General features: G+C 44.7%; 1 protein-coding gene across 2 annotated transcripts in view; it reads left to right on the forward strand.

The window, feature by feature from the left end:
• LUZP2 (leucine zipper protein 2) overlaps window positions 1-23,639 on the forward strand; it is a 593,960-nt gene that overhangs the window by 303,551 nt on the left and 266,770 nt on the right. For both annotated transcript variants that reach the window (XM_053252886.1, XM_053252876.1), the window contains exon 4: window positions 8,575-8,656. In XM_053252886.1, the coding sequence (XP_053108861.1) occupies window positions 8,575-8,656 (82 nt within the window). The remainder of the gene's footprint in view (window positions 1-8,574; window positions 8,657-23,639) is intronic.

The following is a 23,639-nucleotide window of genomic DNA, read 5'->3' on the forward strand; positions in this document are numbered from 1 at the left end:
TTAAATACAAAATACAGAATACTGTCCTGAAAAGTATTTTAGATCCAAAATACACAAGTATTGAAAATACATATTTTAAAATATATGAATTTTAGATACTGCCCATCTCTGTGGAACCATTTCTGTTTCAGTAAAATTGATGCTGTAGAAATGTTCAACTAGTGGGGGATATAGACAGATCTTATCAATAGACTATGAGGCTATTCCCACGATCAGGTGAAATTGGGCTAGGGGAACCTAACCCGATTTCTCCTGACCATGAGAACCACCAGGCTCGCAGGCAAGCCCGGTGGCCTCCAGGCAGTTAACCCGCCAAACTATCCCTCCCCTTAAACTGGGTGCTCCGCAAAGCGAGTGCTCCGCAAACCCAGTTTTTAGAATTGTGAGTAACCACGGCACAGTTCTGCACCAGACCACAGCTACTCATGAGGAGACCCCCAACTGGGAGGCTCAAAAGCAGCCTTTTCACTCAGGGGTCTCTCCAGCATACCCTGCATGCTTGCGCAGGGCATGCTGGAGCGTCCAGGGGCCGTGCGACCCCCAAACTCCCCAGCCGGCTCTGTGACAGAGCCGGCAGTTGTGTGGGCGGCCGCTGCGGCTGCCCAGAGCAGACTGCTGCTTGTCTGCGGGGAGAGCGGGCTTAGCCCACTCTCCTCGCAAAGGTCAGCAATTTGTATAATACTTACTACTAGCTTAACCCGCACAGAACATCTGTGTGCTAGTACTTGATTGCTCCCCTCAACCCCTGCCACAGCCCACTCACCTGGGAGATCTCTCCACCCTTACCAGAGCTGCACTCCTGGTCCTCCTCCTCCATCCGGTTGCTACCATCCCCTTCATACCCTTGGACACTCCTCCATCCCCCTCAACCCTCTTGGTCGCAGCTGCAGTGTTGCTGGTGCCTATTGGCCAAGCTGTAGCCCCCTATCCCCAGAGATCTCCCCACCCTCAACCGAGCCCCACTCTTGCTCCACCCCACAGGAGCTGCAGTTGACCAGGCCCTTCCTTGCTACCACCACTGCCATGGCCACTCCTTCCCCTCAGGCCACTGACAGGCCCAGGCCCTTCCCTTCCTGCCTCCCTCCCTCCCCCGATGGCCTTGGTAGCCCCAAACAGCAACAATGGTTGACTTGGCCCTCCCTTGCTGCCAGTAGGTGCCACCATGACTGTTCGTTCCCCTCAGGCCACTGACAAGCTCGGGCCTGTCCCTTCCTTCTTTCTTTCTTCCCCTCCCTTCTCTTTCTCTCTCCTCCACTCGCTCTTCTCTCTGTCTTTCTTCCCATCTTCCCCCCCTCCCTTCCTGAATTAACAGATCTTGTTCATCTTATTTCCTCATCTACAATCAAGAACATCTTCTGACCAGTAACAGTTACATTCCAACTGACCTTAACCATCACAGGCCCCTTCTGCATATGGAATCCCCACTGTCCAATCACCATAGTGCTAAAGGCTCCTCCTTACTATCTACATATGGAATCCCCACTGCCCAATCACCATGGTGCCATAGGCTCCTCCTCCCTATCTGCATATGGAATCTCCACTGCCCAATCACCATGGTGTTTCTGCTTGCAAACTCTCGCGAGAGCTGCCACACATGGGATTAGCCACGGGTAGGGCTTAGTGTGTGTGTGTTTATGTATATAGATAGATAGATAGATGCAAAACCTTCTCTGTGAATTCTCTTACTTACTGGCTTTATACCTACTGACAATCAATTGTAAATCAAGATTGCACGTGTGCTGACTGTAGGAAGTGCTGATCCCTAACAACTTACAACAATTGGTGGAAACATGTGTTAGTCCTACTGGACATATATCAGAACCCAGGTATTTGTCAGCATAACAACAGGAAATCTTATAAAGGGACCATTTATGACTGAAGTTTGTAAATGTTGATGATGTATTGACCCTTATGTTCTTAATGGTAAGTGCACTGTTATAGCTGTAAGAAAACTAAATCATTGTGTGACACATGACATTTACAGTCATATGTACGTAAATAATACATTTTTGCAAAAATGATGAAAACTCCAGTTTTTCATTGTGTCTGTATGGGACTACAGTATTTAAATTAAAAATACAGAAAGCTTCAAGTTCGAGTAATTTATTTGATGGATCTATACCTTTCTAACTTGGAGTGAAGATTTATTTGATTGCAAAAAAACTTAAGATCGTCCACTCAATGGTTTTACTCCAAAAGTTGTGCAATCAATGGGAAATTGCCTGTTCTGCAGCTATCTCCCAGGTGTGCTTACTTCTGCTGTGGTTGGAAGCAACGAGAGCTGTCAGCACCACTCTAGCCAGCCCAACTCTGTAAGCAGCACCTGGAACAGCTCTGTGGGCAGAAACTCCTTCTCCTCTGCCTTCTTCCTCTTCCACTTTCTCTTTCCTTTTCTTCGGCTGCCAGTACTGCCAAGAGTAGCAGCACCGTTACTCATTGCCAAGCCAGTAGCAAGAGCAGGGGCAGTCTGGCAACATACAGGAAAGGGAGTGGGGGATGAGTGTGCATGTATGGAGGGAATGGGGGGGACGACACCAAAAGGCAATCTACTTCAGCTTTAATTTACTGCATATTTTAAAAAATAAATGGAGCTAGACTAGGCAGATGTACTTTTTGATGGATTTCTCTGAAATTTTGAGACAATCACAATACTTTGGCAGTGGTTCCTATTCCAATGACCCTGATTTATCACTGATTAGAGACTTCCCAAGAGAAACATGTTGAGGCTATTCACACATATTTGCAAAACAAGGCTAAGGGAGCCCAGCCTGGTTTTGCACATGCATGTTAACGGCCAGGATCGAGCCAAATCCTGGTGGTTCCATGGCAGCAAACCCACTGATGAAGCATCCTATCAAAACTGATGAGAGTGAGCACTCTCCTAAACCCATTTCATTTATTGATTGATTGATGGATTGATTGATTGCATTTGTACACCACCTCAAACTTTTGTCTCTGGGTGGTTTACAATAGTATAAAACAAGTTAATATATACAAAAACTTAAAACAATTTAACAATTTAAAAATCAGTCACAAATTAAAACCTTAAAAATTTAAAGAACAGAAAAAGCATGGGTGAAGAGGTGGGTTTTCAACTGCTTTCTAAAAATTGTCAGAGATGGGAAGGATCGTATCTCAGTAGGGAGCGCATTCCACAGTCTCAGGGCAGCAACCGAGAAACCCCATCCCCGTGTGGCCACCAGCCGAGCTGGCAGCAATGGGAGACAGACCTCTCCAGATGACCTCATTGGGCGGTGGGGATCATAATGAAGAAGACATTCTCTTAGATACCCAGGGCCTAAGCCATTTAGGGCTTTATAATTTATGACAAGTACTTTGTATTTTGCCCGTAAACCTATTGGCAGCCAGTGTAACTCGATCGACAAAGGAGTGATGTGGTCTCTCTGAGATGACCCAGAGACCAACCTGACCACCGCATTCTGTACCAACTGAAGCTTTCAGTCTATGTACAAAGGCAGCCCCACATAGAGCGCATTGCAGAAGTCGAGTCTGGAGGTTACCAACAGATGTACCACTGTTTTGAGGTCATTCATCCCAAGAAACGGATGCAACTGGCGTATCAGCCGAAGGTGATAGAAAGCACCCCTGGCCACCACCTCAACCTGAGAAACCAGGGAGAGGTGTGGATCCAGAAGTACTCCCAGACTGCAAACCTGTTCCTTTTGGGGAACTGTGACCCCATCTAGAACAGGCTGATCAAAATAGTCTCTAGAGTTCTGGCCCTGCACAATAAGTACCTTCATCTTATTTGGATTCAGTTTATTCTCCCTCATACAGCCCATTACTGCTTCCAGGCAAGCATTTGATGAAGTTATGCCATCTCCTGAAGAAGTTGACATGGAGAAGTAGATTTGGGTGTCATCAGCATACTGATAACACCCAGCTCCAAATCCCCTGATGATCTCTCCTAGCAGGTTCATGTAGATGTTAAAAAGCATTGGAGAAAATACAGATTCTTGAGGGACACCATACTTAAGCTCAGATTTTGAAGAGCAACAGTCTCTAATCGACACCATCTGGAATCTGTCTGAGAGGTAGGAGTGGAACCACTGTAAAACAGTGCCCCCCACCCCCAACCCCCTCAGACATTCCAGAAGGATACTATGGTCAGTAGTATCGAAAGCCACCGAGAGATCCAGAAGGACCAACAGAGTCACACTTCCTCTGTCCATTCCCAATTGGAGATCATCCATCAGGCCGGCCAAGGCAGTCTCCACCCCATAGTCCACCCGAAAACCAGTTTGAAATGGGTCTAGATAATCAGTTTCCTCCAAGACCACCTGGAGCTGAGAGGCCACCACCCTCTCAATTACCTTGCCCAGCCATGGGAGATTGGAAACTGGCCTATAACTGCTCAACTCTGAGGGATCTAATGCAGGCTTCTTTAGAAGAGGTCTAATAATTGCCTCCTTAAGACAAGGAGGCATCCTGCCCTCCCTCAGAGAAGCATTTATGATTTCTACCAGGCCTCCTACAACAGCCTCCCTGCTAGATAGAACAAGCCATGTTGTTTAAGGGTCAAGAGAACAAGTGGTAGGCCTCACTGTTCTGAGCAGCTTGTCCACGTCCTCAGGTTTCAAACTGAAACCGATCCAGTCGAACCACATAAGAGGAGCTGCCGGACACCTCCAGTTCAGACATGGAATTAATTGTGGAGTCTCCATCTAAGTTGGCCCGAATCCGAGAGATTTTATCTGCAAAAAAACCTCTTTAAACACATCACATTGGGTAACTGATGACTCCAAATTCTAGTTCAAGGGAGGGGAGACAGATACCAGCCCTCTCACAACCCTGAACAACTCCACTGGATGTTAACTCGCAGATCAATACGGGCAGAAAAGGACCTCCTCTTTGCTGCACGTATCGCCGGAGCATAGATCTTTTAATGTGCTCTATGTCGTAATCTGTCAGATTCGAGTTGAGTCTTTCTCCACTTGCGCTCCAGTTGCCTACCTTGCCGCTTCTGCCCCCGTAGGTCTTCTGTATACCAAGGGTCCTGTTTTGGAGCGGGTTGGAGGGAACGCTTAGGATCAATCATGTCTACTGCCCTGGTGAGCATCCAATTTTTCACCAGGACATCAACAGAATCAACGGCAGAGCCAACATTAAATCCCCCAAGGCTTCTTTGAATCCTGTTGGATCCAATAATCTCTTTGGGCGGACTATTCTAATAGACCCCTCGCCCCTGTAGAGATGGAAAGTGGTTGTAAGCCTAACCTTAACCAGATGGTGGTCCGTCCATGACAATGGGGAAATCACAGGCGTCCCCACCCATGGAACACCACCCTGATCAGAGTAAAAGACCAAATCAAGTGTGTGACCTGCAATGTGCGTTAGTCCAGAGACTTCTTGGGATACGGCCATAGTTGTCATGGCCACTATGAACTCCTGAGCTGCCCCAGACAAATTGGTCCTGAAATGAACATTGAAGTCCCCCAGCACCAAGTTTGGGAGACTCCAAAGCAAGTTCCGTGACCAAGTCCTTGCTCAGTAAGGGATTCCTCCGGGCAGCGAGGCAATTGGTACACCAACAGAAGTCCTAATCTATCCCTGGTCCCCAAACTTAGGTACATACATTCAATATGGTCAGATACCTCGACAGGGACCCTGTTAAGGGAGATGTTATCCTTATAGACAACAGCCACTCCACTTCCCCACCCACGTCCTCTCACCTGCTCCTCTACAGAATACCCTGGAGGAAGAAGCTGGGACCAGACTGGGCCACCAGTCTCCCACAACCAAGTCTCGGTTATACACACCAGGTCAGCCCCTTCATCCATAATCAAATCATGGATAAGCTCGGGTTTATTTTGGACCAACCTGGCATTGCAGAGGAGCAAGGTAAGGCTATGTGGGTTGTTGGCAGTGCTCCCCGAGGTCACATAGCTGGCAGGACAGCTGGAAGGGGAGACAGCTATTAAATTTCTGACTACCCTTCCCCTGGAACAGCCTGCTGACCTGCTGTTTCTTCTTCTACTCCCCACCACCACCGGAATAGCTGCCCCACATTCAACCAAGGTGCCCCCTGTCTTCCCATCTCTAGATAAACCCAAACACATAACTAATTCAACCCAATCTCACCAACTGTGAAGTGAGCAAGAATCTTCTCTAGCTGTTCAAGTTAGTATGTCGGCCTCAGTCCAAAAGCCATCCCCATTTGGCAACCACCTGCAGGAGGCCTGTGCCAGCAGCCCACTGTAATAAAGGCCAAGATCTCAGAAGCCCAATGGGTGTGTCTCACACCCACACCAATCAGGCAGTTTGGCCAGGTGCAGAGTATATCTGAACACAATTAGAGTGAGTTCAGCCCCGATAGCAAACAGGCTACAGCAAGGAGGACAAAAACACAGAAAAAGCCTTGGTCAGGCCCTTCCCCACCCAGACGAGAGTGGAGCATAGAAACCAGATAAGATCTCCTTACCCCCACAGCTGTCTTCCAGCCATCCTTCAAGCAGCCATGACTGGCAGACAAAGGGAGGGGAGGGTGGTGCATTATTGGAGCTCCTGGGGGCAAGGTGATGCATGGCAACATGTCCTGGCACCCCAGCCCTCAGAGCTACTGGCAGCAGCTGATGCTCATGTGAGTGGGCAACCCACCCACTCAGGGATGTCAGATCGATCATATTCAGGGAGATAAGTGCTTTCAGGCTTCTTCCCCACAAACCACATAGCCCTTTCTCACTACTCATGAGAAAGGGCTCGGTAAGTCTTTGGCCACCTTTGGACATAACATGGAATATTGGATCCACGGTTCCACATGCCCAACTCTCCCTACTTTCCTGTCCACATTCAGAAAAAATGGAGAGCATCCTATCTGCAGTCAGCAAGTATGCAGAGAGGCGAGGTAGTTGGCTGTGTGGGCTTCCTTCTTTCATGCCTCTTTCCTTCTTTCATGCCTCTTCCTTCTTTTCAGCCTACACAGCCAATAGCCACCAGAGCCAGGGAGGAGCTTCCTCACTCAACTCCAGGTTGTGAGAAAGCTAGGAGTAGTGCCAGTGTTTGGATGTAATGCTGGTACCCCCAGACCAGAGATGGAGGCCAGGAAACTTTGAGAGAACCAAAGGTACAAAATGGAGTTTGGGGAGGGAAACTGTGGTTCCATTTCTGGCTTTAACGGTGGCTGCCTGTTTTTAGATTTGTGGGTAGTAAAACAGGAGGTAAAGGGAACTCCAGTTTTGTGTTATGTTCAAATGTGGCCTAAGAAACTTATGCAAAGCGGTCAGGCCCTCCCTTCTTGGTAGCACCACAAAAACAAAGATAAATAGCTACTAACTGCACTGAACAATATTTGCTGTCCTGTTTCTGGGACAATTTGGAAAATACCATCCATGCCCACATGATGCTGAGAGCACACCTGTCAAGATATCTTCCATGGATGTCTTGATGGCTTCCCTGCAGTACCTTAATCACATGGGGAAGGCTTCTTCAAACAAGCATTTGGGGTATTTGAATGGACAGCCTGCACTCATGCAAGGAGAAGAAATATTTGGAGCACGTGTTGAGGGGCCATTCAGATGAAAAGCACCCCCTGTCAAGCAATAAAGGGTTGTGTTGGGAGGGCACTAGGATGTCTGCAGAGGTATTGTCCAAACTGGCCTAATGGCCTTCCACCATCAGTCCCAGGAGCTATGATCTGAGAATACATTATACAGTCACCCAGGTTACACTGCCTTGAGTTCCATGGTAGAAAACAAGCAAGATAGAAATGTAATAAATAATAACAATACTGAGCACATAATTTATTAAAATCCCTCAGTACACTAGAACTCCAATACTGCAGTAGCAATCAAGACAAGGACCTGGATGTAGAAGCAAAATATACTAAATAATTCACTAGAAATATTTCCAAAGTCAGAACCTTTTCTTACTTCCCCTGCATCTCCTCATCTCCTGAATGGCTTGTAAGTCTCAAAGAGCATCTTATGTCTCTGTACTCTTGAAGATTTTCTAGATCCTACTACCCTAATTCCTAGGAAATGGTCAAACACATGTTAATTACATTTTATTAATGACAAGACCTGTTAATAAAGAGATGGGTGCCCCTGTATTTTCCCCCAATTATTTATTTTAATCAACAGTTTGTATCCAGAGGAATGAAAGAATCCAGTTATACAACTTGCTTTGGCAATTAAAGAGTTAATGAATTAGATGCAGTGATTGACACATCGCTTTGCTCTAAGGCTAATATACAGACTGCTTCCATTTGTAATGATGTAGTTCTGGTTCACCATGTCTTTTAGTTTGTTTGCTTCTGCTTATTTCACTGTTCTTTTCCCCCAGCAGGAATGATACAGTTGGCATTATTTTGCACAGCAGAGTATGCAATAGATACAAATGGGAGGCAATTTCCTGCCTCTGACGTTTCCTTGAGGGTCTTTACTGGTGTGCACGCGGCATTTGTGGCTTTGTTAATAAGCCACTCTCAACAAAGCAAAACCAGTGGCTATTCTGTGTAATTAAAAGTGGCTTGTCATGAAAAGAGAGTAAACAAAAGCATTCTTTCCTAATGGACAATAGGGATGAAGTTTGTATTTTCTCTCTTGAACAAACTAGGGAAGAAATGAAATCGCTCCAGGAGACCTTTCAAAAACAGCTTAATGAGGCAGCTGAGAAAGCAGAAAAACAGCAGGCTACAGTGAGTGACTATCCTTTCTTTGTTATTATTTTCTTCTACATTTCTCTGTCTTCTCCTGTTGTAAATGCCTCAGTAGCCCAGCTATATTTGCATGAACATGATATAGAATGTCCTCATTGTATTTGTGGAACACTTTGGGGAGCCAAGCACATGAACACACATTGGCCTACCCAACAGCTGGGTAGGAAAAGTGTCCCAAGCCCCTGCGCACTCCTGAGAAATGGTCATGTGGTGGCTAAAATCAAGGGTGATGTATTTGTGTGCTAGCTGTGATCTGAGTAGGATGGCACAAGATGTGTGTGTCCTCCAACCTCAGCACAATGCGGCTAGCATGTAATCGCTTTCCCTCCACCTACCTTGATTTTTTTTGCCAACACACATGGATCAGGAGCTTCCACAAACAAAAAGAGGGCAGAGATACAATGTAGGATGGCATGGGTGTGATCTAGTAAATTTCCCCTAGGAGGACTCATTAGATTAGTTTTACTCAGGAATACACTGACCTCCATATTTGGAACAAACAGGAGTTCCAGTTCCCACGCTAGGTAGATAGTAATGTAAAATGTCGCTGAGGCTTCTGTGATTCTGAGATCTGCATTGCATTCTGGTTGGAGAGATGGTTAGTGAGTAGATGGCTCTGACTTGTTGCAGCAACTTGGGCTAGATGCCTATTTTGAACCTTTCAGATCTGTGAGCATATGAATATAAGAAGTTTGATTCTACCAAAACGGAAGAATCCTTGTATGAGTAAATAACCATGTCATTGGAAAGCATTGCTCTCCTAAACCAAGCTGGCCTTTCAATGAATTCAATGGAGCCAATCATGATGCTAGTGCAAATACAAATGGTAACCAACAAAAAACCTAATATTGCTCCTGTTTTGAAGATTATGTGCATGTAGACTCTGTGGATCTCTAAATACTGTAATCTAGGACTGTGCAAGTCAGAAAAATGGGAATTATGATGAAGGAATTCCTGACCCCCACTACCAGGAGACATCAGAGCATCAGGCAAGTGCCGTGGGTAGCACACTGGTGGTGGGGGCCCTTTAAGCGGCCACCCAGCATTAGCATGGGGGTGGCTGGGCAGCTCAGCATTGTTCCATTGCTCCATCACAATTCTCCATTCCAATGCTTCATTGTTCCTTGCTGGAGCCCAGCAAGTATTGGTGGGCAAGGAGTAATGTTGAACATGCTGAGAAGCCCGCGTAGCTGCTGGGAGGATGTGTGGGTTTCTGGGGATTGTAGATCTGCTCAGAACTTCTGGATTACCATCCCCAGAAGCCCATGAGTCTTTCTAGCAGCCACACGGGCTTTCCAGTGTGCACAGCATCACTCCCTGCCTGCCTTCCCAAAACTCCTGAACATCGCTGTCAAACTCCTGAACACTGCACCAGTGCTGGGCAGCCAGTTAAATGGCCCTCTTAGCATCCCTATAGAGATGGGGAAATAGAATTGAAAGATAATCTCTTATTTTAGGCCACTGTGGCCTCAATTGACCTGATAATTGAGCCATGGACTTTCCAGCTTATTGCTCAGGCTCTCAAGCATTGTGTTACATGTATTACATGTTAAGTAACGAAGTCGTAAGTACTGAACCCATTGAATCAATTTCTTTAAGGAAAAGTGAGCACTGAATATTCGCATTGGCAGTTTTTACATTTATCTCGTTTGGAAGGTTTCCCCACATACTGTGGTGTATGTTATTTAAAGAGTGTACTATGCCTTTAAGTGGTCTGGAAGTGTAAGTCAGCTGAAAGGAGTCAGTAGATAAAAAGGGCAGGAATTAGTAGAAGGGAGCTTGCACAGTTTTGCCTATGTATGCTATGTCTTGTGAAAACTGCTCTTAATAAAAGTATTTGGTGGGTCTTATTAATGTCTTATCTTGGATACAACATACACACACTTCCCAAAATGATGCATGAGCATAAGGGATAGGCACAATTAAAGAAATTTCTCCCCCACCCCCAATATACCACACACCTTCACTTACACTCAAGCTCTTTTCACGATCAGCGAGAAGAGCTCTGTGGAGGTCTGTGGGGAGAGTAGATTTTACTTACCCTCCATGCAGATGATCACTGACTGTTCCTTGGGAGGGTGGATTGCCTGCTCAGACAAGCACCGGCTTCTGCTGGTGGCTCTGGAGGTCAGGTGCAGGGAAGTGCTGCCATGCAGTGCCCCACTCCACGTAGCCCCCAATAATACACCCCACAAGTGCACGGTGCATTACTGGGATACACCACTCAAGTGTGCTCGCTGTGGCCGCAAGCACAGACACACGATCAAAAAAATGAGGTCAAGGGAGTGCTTGCTCCTTTAACCTCATTGTAGCAGGAGGCTACACCATGTAGCCACTGGGATTGAGCCCAATCCCGGTAGTTCACACAGGCATGCAAAAACAGGCTGGGCTCCCTTAGCCCAGTTCTGCATGCTTGTGTGACTAGCCTCAATATCAATTTTCTCTCTTGGGAGTCTATACAGGTTTAGACTGAAGAAATGCAAAAAAAACCCTTTGGTTCTTCGTGCAATCCACTTCCTTGAAATCATGGGAAATTAGAGCTCTTAGCTTCCTTTTCTCAGAACTCTAAATAAATCAGCAGTTGATTTCTGTAATGATTTGGTCTGAAGAGCCCTGGAATAAATTATATAAAAGGTTATAGGTTATACCCCAAAAAAGGTCATTTTTCTTCTTCATTCTATTACCCTGTATCCCTCTAAAACGTATTCCACTAAAAGACAACATAACCTAGAGATTGCTTTTTCCTTGTGTCCATCACAATCTCAGGGCCGGCAAGTGGTCTTTTAGCAATGATAACCATATGTCATAGACATCAAAGGTGTGTAAAGACACCCAAGGTGTATACTCCCTTTCCATATAAACACTAAAAGCCTATTGAACTGCCTTTCCTTAGGGAGGATTAGAGAAATTCATGGTAGACAGACGCATCACCGGTTCTTAGTCATTATAGTTAAATAATGTTTAATACAGTTAAATCAAATAAATAAATAAAAAATAAATAGAACCTCCATATTCAGAGATATACTTTGAAAATCACATCAGATATCCTGCATAATCTATACCAATGTTTCTCAACCACTGGTTCATGGACCGGTGCCGGTCCATGAGGAGTTAAGTGCTGGTCTGTTCTGGTCCATGAGAAATTAATCCCCCCACCAAACAATTTTGAGCCGGTGGGGGGCACCACTGCTGGGAGCTCTCTGGAGCTCTTTTCTAGGCAGGCAGCCCTCACTGCTGGGATAATGTTCATTTCAAGGAAGCCAAATTAGTGTTATCCCAGCACTGAGGGCTGCCTGCTTAGAAATGAGCTCTGGAGAGCTCCCAGCGGCAATGCCCCCATGGATTGAAATTGTTTTGGGGGGTGCCTGGGGGTGGGGGCGAGTGGGGGCAACCCCTTTACTAATTGCTGGTCCTAGAAACCGCGCACAAAGGATGTACCGGTCCATGATTGCAAAAACATTGAGAAACACTAATTGGCCATTAAGTTCTCCACTGTTAGGTTCTTTGTCACATTAGTGACTGTCTTGTAAATGACAATACTGTAGTACTGTCAGAACCAGCCCTTAGGTTTGTTTACTAAACTTAGTACAATGGAAACTGGTCTTGTGGTAGAAAGCATGAATTATCCCCTTTGGTAAGCAGGGTTTGCTCTGGTTTGCATTTGAATGGGAGACTACATATGAGCACTTTAAGATGTCCCCCTTAAGGGATGGAGCTGCTCTGGGAAGAGAATCAGAAGGTTCCAAGTTCCCTCCCTGGTATCTCCAAGATAGGGCTGAGAGAGACTCCTGCCTGCAACTTTGGAGAAACAACAACCAGTCTGTGTAAACAATACTGTGCTAGATGGACCAAAGGTCTGACTCAGTAAAAGGCAGCTTCCTATGTTTTTATGCTTCCTATGAAACTTGAGTGGGCATGCATATTACTTTTTAAAGGATGGAAGGAAGAGTACAGTAGAAATGGAAGAGTGTATTATTACTGTCACTCTTGTCTGCTGCAGAAGAGAGTCTTTGCAATTTCATTGTCACTTGAGTAGAGAGTTTAATGTTCCACTGCACTTTATATGGTCATATTCGGATGTGCTCTTAAAAGGTCTTGCAACAATTAAATTCAGTTCAACTAAACTGACACTGTTTATTTGCTTTGGTGTAAAACTGAGGACAGCAAAAGCATTACATGACAACTTTTATGAAAACAAGACTGATAGGCCCATTATATTCATAGCTAATTAGGGATAATGTAATCAATCACCATCTTACTGTATGTTACCCAGCAGATACATTAATACTGAATAGTTTGAACAAACAGGGAGTACCTGCCTGACTGCAATGACTGCAACCAGAAAGTAAATGATGAAAGAAGCTTTATTTAAGATCTCCAAATAATTAAGCCAGTCAAACCTCAATCCCAAATAATGGACTGTATTTATTATTTATTATTTATTAGATTTCTATACCGCCCTTCCAAAAATGGCTCAGAGCGGTTTACACAAAGAAATAATAAATAAATAAGATGGATCCCTGTCCCCAAAGGGCTCACAATCTAAAAAGAAACACAAGATAGACACCAGCAAGAGTCACTGGAGGTGCTGTGCTGGGGGTGGATAGGGCCAGTTAAGCTCCAACTGCTAAATAAAGAGAATCACCATGTTAAAAGGTGCCTCTTTGCCAAGTTAGCAGGGGTATGGCCTGTGACTTTGCACTTATTTATTGAATTATGTATAGACATACATGTTTAGCTGTATCTCATAGGCTAAAAATGACTTACAATAAGGTCAGAATTTCATGTTATGTGGTCAACCTTCTGTGTCTAACCCTGGCTTCCTCTTCTATGCTGTAAATGGAAAAAGTGACCTTCAGGGACAAAGGAACAGGTGGAAGGGTATGCTTAATGTTTCTCTTACCTGCTGCTTTCCCCCCATAATTCACCACACAGCTACAAATTCTTCCAGCTGAGACTCCACACACATGCCCATAGTAGCATCAAGTGGAATTACTTCATCAGCTTGGATTATCATGCAGTAAACTATGTAGCTACCACATAGAATTCACCACTACTACTACTACCACTACTAATACGACGATGACGACTACTACTACTGTCATGCCTCACCCATAGGTGAAACTAGGGTGGGGCAGCCAGGGCACGTGCACTAGGTGCCACTGGGGGGCACCAGTGCCATGCTGCTCCACACCCCCTCCCCAATTCACAGTGTTTTTTAAAAAAATATTTAACCTATAGCCCCTTTGGGGCGCTTCCTAAAGGCCATGGGGGGGTTCTGCAAGGTTTCCCCTCCCCCTGCCAGCCTCTTAGATCACCGCTGCACCCCATCCTGGTCTGATTTTCAGGCCTGTTCAGGCCTACAAAGATCAGTGCGGTGGCCATTTTGGAGGTCGCCACACATGCTCAAAAGGCCTCTGCGAGGCCTGGCAAGGCCTAGAAACTTGCACAGACCATTTGAGCATGTGCAGCAGCCATTTTTTCAAATTAAAAAAATGGCCACCACACATGCACAAATGACCTCTGTGAGGCCCTAGTCTAGTCTTTTCCCCTGATCTAGGAAGAATGCAAACATGAACTTGGCAATAGACCTGAGATATAACAGATATAAATGGCACAAAAGTAAGTGGACAAAACATCCCTTAAAAAGACAGTGTTGGTTTAATACCTTGTAAGCTGACAAAAGTGAAGGCGGGGGAAGGCAAGGAATAAAATAGAAATATTCACTTACATGTTGTTTAATTCTCTATACAGAGCTCTATCTTTATCTGCATATTTGTTAAGCAATCTGATTATAAGGTTTGTGGAATTTCAAACTTTGAAAGTATCTGCCTTTAACTTGTGTGGTGCTTAAAAAAACCCGAAACCTGCTATAAGAATTCATGCCCAGAAATGTTGCATTTGCAATGTATTGCCATCCCTGTGTTGTGCAGTCTTAACATACTGATAAATGGCTTGTCTTTATTATTATTATTTCTTGTTTACACAGTCAGACAGGTGTTATTGGCTGGTTTGTTTTATCCAGACATCGAGTCCTTCCCAAGGACCTGGAATGGCTGAATTTTATCATCCATACTGTTGGTTATTATAAATATTGTCAGAAAATATAGGCTGTTCCCAGTAAAGTTGCTTTTTGTAATTGGCTGATGGTGATTTCTGTGGCCCTATGGTGTTGAGGTGCATTTCAAGTTGTTTTGGAATTGCACCTAGGGTGCCAATTACCACTGGGATTATTTTGGTCTTTTTTCTGCCACAGCCTTTCAATTTCAATTTGTAGATCTTGGTATTTGGTGATTTTTTTCTATTTCCTTTTCTTCCATTCTGCTATCCCCTGGCATTGCTATGTCGGTTGTTGTTGTTGTTGTCGTCATTATTAATCAAATTTGTACACCACCTCCAAACTTTTGTCTCTGGGTGGTTAACAATAGCATAAAGCCAGTTTAAAACATATACAAAAAACTTAAAAACAATTTAAATTTTAAAAATAAACCAGAGATTAAAACTCTTCCCCCCCCCCTTTTTTTGGAGGAAGCTGGGAAAGCTTGTGCGAAAAGATGGGTTTTCAGGTGTTTTTTGAAAATTGCTAGAGTTGAGGAGGATCGTATATCAGCAGGCAGCGCATTCCACAATCTCGGGGCAGCAACCGAGAAGGCCCATCTCTGTGTAGTTACCAAACGAGTTGGCGGTAAATGGAGATGGACCTCCTCAGATGACCTCATTGGGCAGTGGGGCTGGTAGTGAAGAAGACACTCTCGTACATACCCAGGGCCCAAGCCGTTTAGGGCTTTAACTAGCACTTTGTATTTTAATAATAACTAGCACTATGTATTTTGTCTGGAAACTGATTGGCAGCCAGTGTTGCTCCATCAGAAAAGGAGTAAGATGATCTCTCCGAGATGACCCAGAGACCAGCCTGGCTGCCGCATTCTGAACCAACTGAAGTTTCCGGATGACGTACAAAGGCAGCCCTACATAGCGTGCATTGCAGAAGTCAAGTCTGGAGGTTACCAACAGATGTTTTGAGGTCACTGATCTCAAGAAACGGGTGCAGCTGGCGTATCAGCCAGAGCTGATAAAAAGCACCCCTGGCCACCGCCTCAACCTGAGAAACCAGGGAGAGGTGTGAATCCAGAAGTACTCCCAGACTGCAAACCTGTTCCTTTTGGGGAAGTGTGACCCCATCTAGAACAGGCAGATCAAAATTGTCTCTAGAGTTCTGACCCTGCACAATAAGTACTTCCGTCTTATCTGGATTCAGCTTCAGTTTATTCTCCCTCATCCAGGCCATTACTGTTTCCAGGCAGGCATTTAGGGAGGATATGCCAGCTCCTGAAGAAGTTGACATGGAGAAGTAGATCTGGGTGTCATCAGCGTACTGGTAACACCCAGAACCAAATCCTCTGATGATCTCTCCCAGCAGGTTCATGTAGATGTTAAAAAGCATTGGAGAAAATACAGATTCTTGAGGGACACCATACTTAAGTTCAGATTTTGAAGAGCAACAGTCTCCAATCGACACCATCTGGAATCTATCCAAGAGGTAGGAGCGGAACCACTGTAAAACAGTGCCTCCCACCCTCAACCCCCTCAGATGTTCCAGAAGGATACTATGGTCAATAGTATCAAAAGCCACCGAGAGATCCAAAAGGACCAACAGAGTCACACTGTCTCTGTCCATTCCCAATTGGAGATCATCCATCAGGCCAACCAAGGCAGTCTCCACCCCATAGCCTACCCGAAAACCAGTTTGAAATGGGTCTAGATAATCAGTTTCCTCCAAAACCGCAAGGAGCTGAGAGGCGACCACCCTCTCAATTACCTTGCCCAACCATGGGAGGTTGGAAACAGGCCTATAATTGCTCAACTCCAAGGGATCTAATGCAGGCTTCTTTAGAAGAGGTCTAATGATTGCCTCCTTAAGACAAGGAGGCATCCTGCCCTCCCTCAGAGAAGCATTTATGATTTCCACCAGGCTGTCTACAACAACCTCCCTGCTAGACTTAACAAGCCATGTTGGACAAGGATCAAGAGAACAAATGGTAGCCCTCATTGCTCCAAGCAGCTTGTCCACATGCTCAGGAGTCACAAACTGAAACCAATCCAGTCGAATAACATAAGAGGAGTTGTTGGGCACCTCCAGCTCAAACATCAAATTAATTGTGCAGTCTCCATCTAGGTCGGCCCGAATCCGAGAGATTTTATATGCGAAAAACTCTTTAAACACATCACAGCGGGTAACTGATGACTCCAAATTCTGGTTCAAGGGAGGGGGAGCAGATACTAGTCCCCTCACAACCCTGACATGAACTTGCAAGCCTCACAAGTCCCCTCACAAGCTGGACATGAACTCGCAGAGGCAATATGGGCAGAAAAGGACTGCATCTTTGCCACACGTATTGCCTGAGCATAGAACTTTAAATGTGCTCTATGTCGCAATCTGTCAGATTCGAGTTGTCTTTCTCCACTTGCACTCCAGTTGCCTACCTTGCCGCTTCAGCCCCCGTAGAGCTTCTGTTCACCAAGGGGCCAAATTTGAAATAGGTCGGAGGGGATGCTTGGGAGCAATCGTGTCTACTGCCCTGGTGAACAAGTTGTTCCAATTCTCAACCAAGGCATCAACAGGATCACCGGCAAAGCCAACATTGAATCCCTCCAAGGCTTCTTGGAATCTTACTGGATCCAATAACCTCTATAGCTGGACCATTCTAATGGGCCCCTCGTCCCCGAAGAGGTGGGAAGTGGTTGTTAGTCCAACCTTAACGAGATGGTGTTCCATCCATGACAATGGGGAAATCACAGGTGTCCCCACCCACGGAACACTGCCCTGATCAGAGTAAAAGACCAAATCAAGCATGTGACCTGCAATATGCGTTGGTCCAGAGACCACTTGGGATAGGCCCATAGTTGTCATGGCCACTATGAACTCCTGACCTACCCTGGACAGATTGGTCCCAAAATGAACATTGAAGTCCCCCAGTTCCAAGAGTCTGGGAACTCCAACATGGGTTCTGCAACAAAGTCCATGAGCTCAGTAAGGGATTCCGCTGGTAAGGGAGGCGATTGGTACACCAACAGAAGTCCCAATCTATCCCTGGTCCCCAAACTCAATTATACATATTCAATATGGTCCAATACCCTAACAGGGACCCTGGTAAGGGAGATGTTATCGTTATAGACCACAGCCACTCCACTTCACCACCCACGTCCCCTCACCTGCTCCTCTACAGAATATCCTGGAGGGAGAAGCTGGGACCAAACTGGACCACTAGCTTCCCCCAGCCAAGTCTCGGTAATACATATCACATAGGCCCCTGGATCATGGATCAAATCATGGATGAGTTCAGATTTTTTTTGGACCGACCTGGCATTACAGAGGAGCAGGGAAAGGCTATGTGGGTTGTTGGCAGTGCTCCCCGAGGTCAAAGAACTGGCAGGACAGACGGAAGGGGAGACAGCTATTAAATTTCTTACTACCCTTCCCCTGGAATGGCCTGCTGACCTGCCAACGTTACTTCTTCTATTCCCCACCATCACCGGGATAGCTGCCCCATAGTCAAAGAAGGCGCCTTCTGTCTCCCTATCTCCAGATGAACCCAAACACATTACAGCAACTTCAACCCAAGTCTAAAACAGTTAAAACTAATTAAACAAAAGTCCCCTAGCCCTCACTCTCCCCCGAAGTGGCTCCCCCAAAGGGGTGACCCTCTTTGGTGTCAACCCTTCAGTGGCGACCCCGCCGGTGGTGGGCCCGCCTCTACAAGGAGCCTTTCCAAAAAGCCCAAAACTGAGCAGGTGACCCGAGGAACAGCTGAGTCACTCGGGGGCCGATCCCAATGCTGCCCACACTTCCCACCTGAGGCTACAACACCACAGACGAAGCAAAAGTAGGCAGGCAACAGCAGAAGGAACCCCAGCTCCCACCTGATCTCTCCTTCCAGGCAGCACTTGGTGGGAAGTAGATGGACTCTCCCTTTCCCTCTCTGCTGGGCTTCTAATGCATTCTATGCAATAACGTTTTGCATGTTTCGATCATAACACTCATGATGCAGGTTCTGAAAGTTTCATTTATGCACATGCAGGAATTGACCAATAAATTTATATGTCAAAGGGGGTGACAAATTGGATTATATGTCAACAATGGTCAAGTTTCTTTTGACCAATCATTATTAGGAAGAGTGGAGAAGCAAGGATGTGTGGGTGGCTGGTTGATTGTACTCAAGCTAGGGTTTGTTAAAGGGTTAAGGAGAGAAGAACAGAGAATTTTTTTAGGAACTAACCAAGAGTCAACTGAGGCGAGGAGGGGGAAGGAAATTGAGAGACCCAACCACAAGGTACGACCACAAGGAACAGGAAAGATATTATAAATCTCAAGCTGTTAACTCTTGTTTTCTACTGCCTGAACTTAGTGATGTCTGTTGTTCCTGCCTGCTGAAAACTGCTTAAGTTTGGGTGAGAAATAAATGCTGTTAACTTTTAATCTCCTTGTCCGTGTGCTTTCATGAATCTTGAAGGAACATAATAGCCAACTTTTGTCAATGAACTGGCATTGCCCTATTCGAGAATCTCCAGGCTTTTCATTCCTCCTTTTGTGAGGAGGGGGCTCTGGGGCATCTCAAATTTCTTACAGAATTGGCGTCCCTGGGTGGGCTTGCCTGTTCTTTTTGGCTGTTTTGAACTCCTCCTTATTCAGTGGCACAGGACCCTTCCCCCCCTCCTCTTCCTCTTCTTTTTGTCCTCCTTCCTTTTGAATCTTGCTTCCTTTCTGTTTCTTCTCTTTGTCTGCCTTGTTTTAACTGAATCTTGCACTTGTCTTGGTTCTGTCTTCCCTTGCTTATTACCCCACCCATCTCCGTCTAAAGTGGTTTCTCAAATCTGTTACCATGGGGGGATTTGGGTATTTGTGCATTGTAAAACCTTGAATTAAGTCTTCCAGGTTTGAAGTGGAAATATGTCTTGGTGAAGTTTATTTTAACCCACTTCTCAGTATCTTTGTGGTAATTGTTCTACCGAGTGGGAGCACCCTGTTTTTGAAACAGTCTTGGGGAAGATCAGGTCAATATCTCTTATTGAAAGTAGTGCCTGTGTAAACTTGGGAAGTTTTGAGTATAGTTAGGTCGTAATAGTGGGTCTTGGTGAGTGTGATTGTTTTTGAAGGTTTTTAGGTTTATTGGGTTGTCTATTCAGGTTTACACACTGTCTGGAAATTGCATGATGTCTCAAGTCTTGGCTATCGAAGCAGGCACCCCTTTGTTGACTTATTTGAAATCAAAAGGGGATAGTCCCTGGTCTGAAAATGCCTTTGAGGGTCCAAATGCTTCGAAGGACTTTCAGACCCAATTTGATGAACTGAGGAAGGATAGAAAATGTCCTTTTCAGAAACAGGGAAATAGATGAGCAAGCCTCTGGGGTCTGTATTCGGTCTCCAACGCTTTGGACTCAGAAGTACAAAAGCTGCTTGGACAGTTACGAGTGGCCCAGGCAAAGATACAAGAATCAGAAAAACAGACAGAAAATTCAAAATTGTTTTATAGCCAGATTTCCAGTCAAAATGCTAACTTGTCTAGCCAAATTTTGCAATTATCGTGGGTTTGTCTTTTGAAAGACACAACTATACAAAAATTGGAAGGTGAAATTGTGAAATTGGGAGAAGAGTTGAATATTTTGGAAAAGAAGGAGCAGGGTGCTAAGACTGCTTTTAGATTGATTTTAAAATAAAAGGAAGATGATTAAAAACTGACTGATGTAGATCACACTAAATGCATAGAGAAAATAAACAAGTTGACTGAGCAACTACGTGTGCACTCAGCCGGGATAGCCACTGTCACTAGAGCTGATTCACATCTTCTGCCTTCAGCACCACCTGCTGACATTATAGGAAATAGTCATGATTCCTCACCTCCACCTTATCAAACGGAGGTGGGAGATGATGAAAAATGGGAAATCATTGATCAGCTGTTCTCTGGACAAGAGGAAACAGTAGAAGGAGATTTTAAACCTGTTTGTGCTCTGACTAAAACAAAAATTATGAAAAGATCTGTAGGGAGCGCTAGACGCACAGAAGATTTATTGGCAACTTCAAAGGGCCCATGGGAGGCGGAAACATTTTTCCAAGGATTAGAGGATATTGAAAGGGGTGCAGACATGGAACTGGAACATGAGATCAAGACTGATGATCCCCACTTAGCTAAAAAAAACTGGGCACTCATGATAGAGAAAATTCAGGGTCTCTTAAAACAATTTGCAGAATCAGGCCCACAGATGCCACGTGGCACTCCCACATCTCCACTTGCTGAGACAGAAGAAATAACAGTATATAAACTGTTGTTGAATGCCAATGAAATTCAAGCTCTGGCCAATCTTGTAGGACCATTGGGAACGGCCACTTTCCCCACTTAGATTCCTAAAGCAACTAGAATTTGGCAGGCATATAATCTCAGTGTATCTGATCAGAATGGGTTGGTGGTCAGCTGTTCGGCTGATACTGTTGACCCCTCCCTGTTTTCCAATCTAACTGTGAATGAGACTTCACCAGAATTTTGGTTCTCCCAATGTGCTAAATCTCTGTATTCCCACACTTTGGATCCAGGTCATTTCTATCAGATCCAACAAAAACCAGGCCAGACCCCAGAAAGTTACATTTCTCAAAGGAAAGCATTCTATGCAACAACCACTTATTTATTTATTTATTTATTTGATTTCTATACCGCTTTTCCAAAAATGGCTCAGTGCAGTTTACAGAGAGAGAGAGAGAGAGAGAGAGAGAGAGAGAGAGAGAGCTATGATGGCTCCCTGTCACAAAGGGTTCACAATCTAAAAAGAAACATGAGATAGACACCAGCAACAGTCACTGGAGGTACTGTGCTGGGGGTGAATAGGGCCAGTTACTCTCCCCCTACTAAATAAAGAGAATCACCACATTAAAAGGTGCCACTTTGCCAAGTTAGCATTTTGACATTCTTTTGAAATAAGTTGTTAACGTGCTGCAAATTATTCCCTTCAATTTAGCTGAGTTGTACTCGGGTTTTTATTGCCTGTGCATCCCAAGTAGATTTGCTCAAGTTTCCTTGCCTTCTAAAAAAGTTATATTTTAGAATGTCTTCTTTAAAAAAAAACAATGCAACCCTTTTTACTTTGAACACAATTGTGTTTAAAAGACACATTGAATAGTCATGCTGTGATTCTGGCACATGGAACCACAGCAATAAACATGTTTTCAGGTGATTAAAGGAGAACAATGCCTCAGCTGTGCTAAAAAAAGACACTTGTGGAAGGGGCCAAAGATAACAAGGATCCAGTCTGCTGCAGACATCAGTTTCTTCCTAAAGGTGATTTAGTATTAATTATAGTTCTTCATTGCACTTGATAGAATCCAGCACGTGTAGGACAAGGGTTGTGGAATTACATAGGAACTGATGTAAACACTCAAAGCAAGCATGACTCTTTTACTGCAGTGCTTTGAAATAATCATGCCTTCCACCTCAAATTTAACAAAACATTATAGAATAATTTGTTTTTGTTTTTGTGGCAGACATCTTCTGCTTTGAAATGCCTTATGAAAAGAAGAAAATCAGCAAATAAAAATGCAATAATGAGAGGCTTTACCTACTGAATTTCTACCTGTTGCTTAGGTTTAAAAAGTACAGCCACATACAGGCTCCCTTTGGAATGTATATTATAAGAACACTTGTTCAAGCACTCAGTTTCTACCATGTCTTAACAATAGTTAGAGGCTTTTCTCAGACAAAACAAAGACACTCAAAGCCACAGATGGTAGTTACTGCTTATATAGTCCATCTTACTGAGTATATATGAGTGCATAGCAAAGAATTTGATCTAAGAATGCCATGTATAAGCACTACAGTTCTGTACATAATTATTAACATGAGGGGAAATGTAGGGCTCCTAACTAGATTTTTAAGTTGATCAGTCTGATCAAATGCATTTTAACTAATGCATCACTAAACTGATTTTAAATAAAGTTACAATTTTCCATAATGCCAACCTAGGTACTAGCATAGTACCTACTGTAGATACTAGGTAGTAGCATAAAGAGTCCCCTTTACTCACAAACCCACTGATAAAAATTTGCCATCACTAGTTAAAATTAGCTCTCATAATTAATCTACTTAGACCAATTGAAGCCCTAACAATACTTGGAGGACGAGGGTGATTCTCACAATCACAAGGATTCAGATAAAAGAATTAATAATTCTTTACAATATTGTTGTAAAGTTAAGAATTTTTTAATTACCTCATCAGTTTATTCCAGACATTCATTGAAAAGACAAGTTTTCTGAAAGATGCGTGTCAGATGTTGGGATGGGAGGGGCCAGAGGCGCAATTTCAGTGCTTGCCCTAGGCGCCATTTTCCCTAGTTACGCCCCTGGCTTCACCAACCGTGAGGATTCCATTCCAGGAAAACCTCACGGTTGGTGAATTCACAGTTGGTGAGCCACTGAAATAAATGGCAAACAAGGGGTTAGGGGAATTGCGGTCACGAAAGAACCACAAAATACAGTAAAAAATAGAAAAAGTTAGCCTGTGTATTTTCCCCCCTAGCCTATAGAGCTCTTCTCATGATTTGTGGGAAGAGCTTGCAGGCGGTCTGCGGGGAAGGAGGGCCGAACCTACCTTCCACACAGATTATTGGCTTGAAGTCCCTGGGCGGGCAGATTGCCCACCCAGATGAGCAGTGGCTCCTGCTGCAGCTCCCGGAGTAAGGGTGCCGGGACATACTGCCATGCACCCCCCTATCCCCCAGAGCCCCAATAATGTACCACACAAGTGATTAAAAAATGAAGTTAAGGGAGCACTTGCTCCCTTATCTCCATTTAACTGGGTGGCCCAATAGGTGGGTTTGCTGCCATATAGTCGCCGGGATCGGACTCCCTTAGCCTTGTTTTCCATGCTCATGTGAATAGCCTCTATGTTTAGTAAGTTTTAAATATCAAACTTTTGTTTC

The sequence above is a fragment of the Hemicordylus capensis genome, chromosome 1, assembly GCF_027244095.1.
Source record: "Hemicordylus capensis ecotype Gifberg chromosome 1, rHemCap1.1.pri, whole genome shotgun sequence".
Taxonomy (NCBI): domain Eukaryota; kingdom Metazoa; phylum Chordata; class Lepidosauria; order Squamata; family Cordylidae; genus Hemicordylus; species Hemicordylus capensis.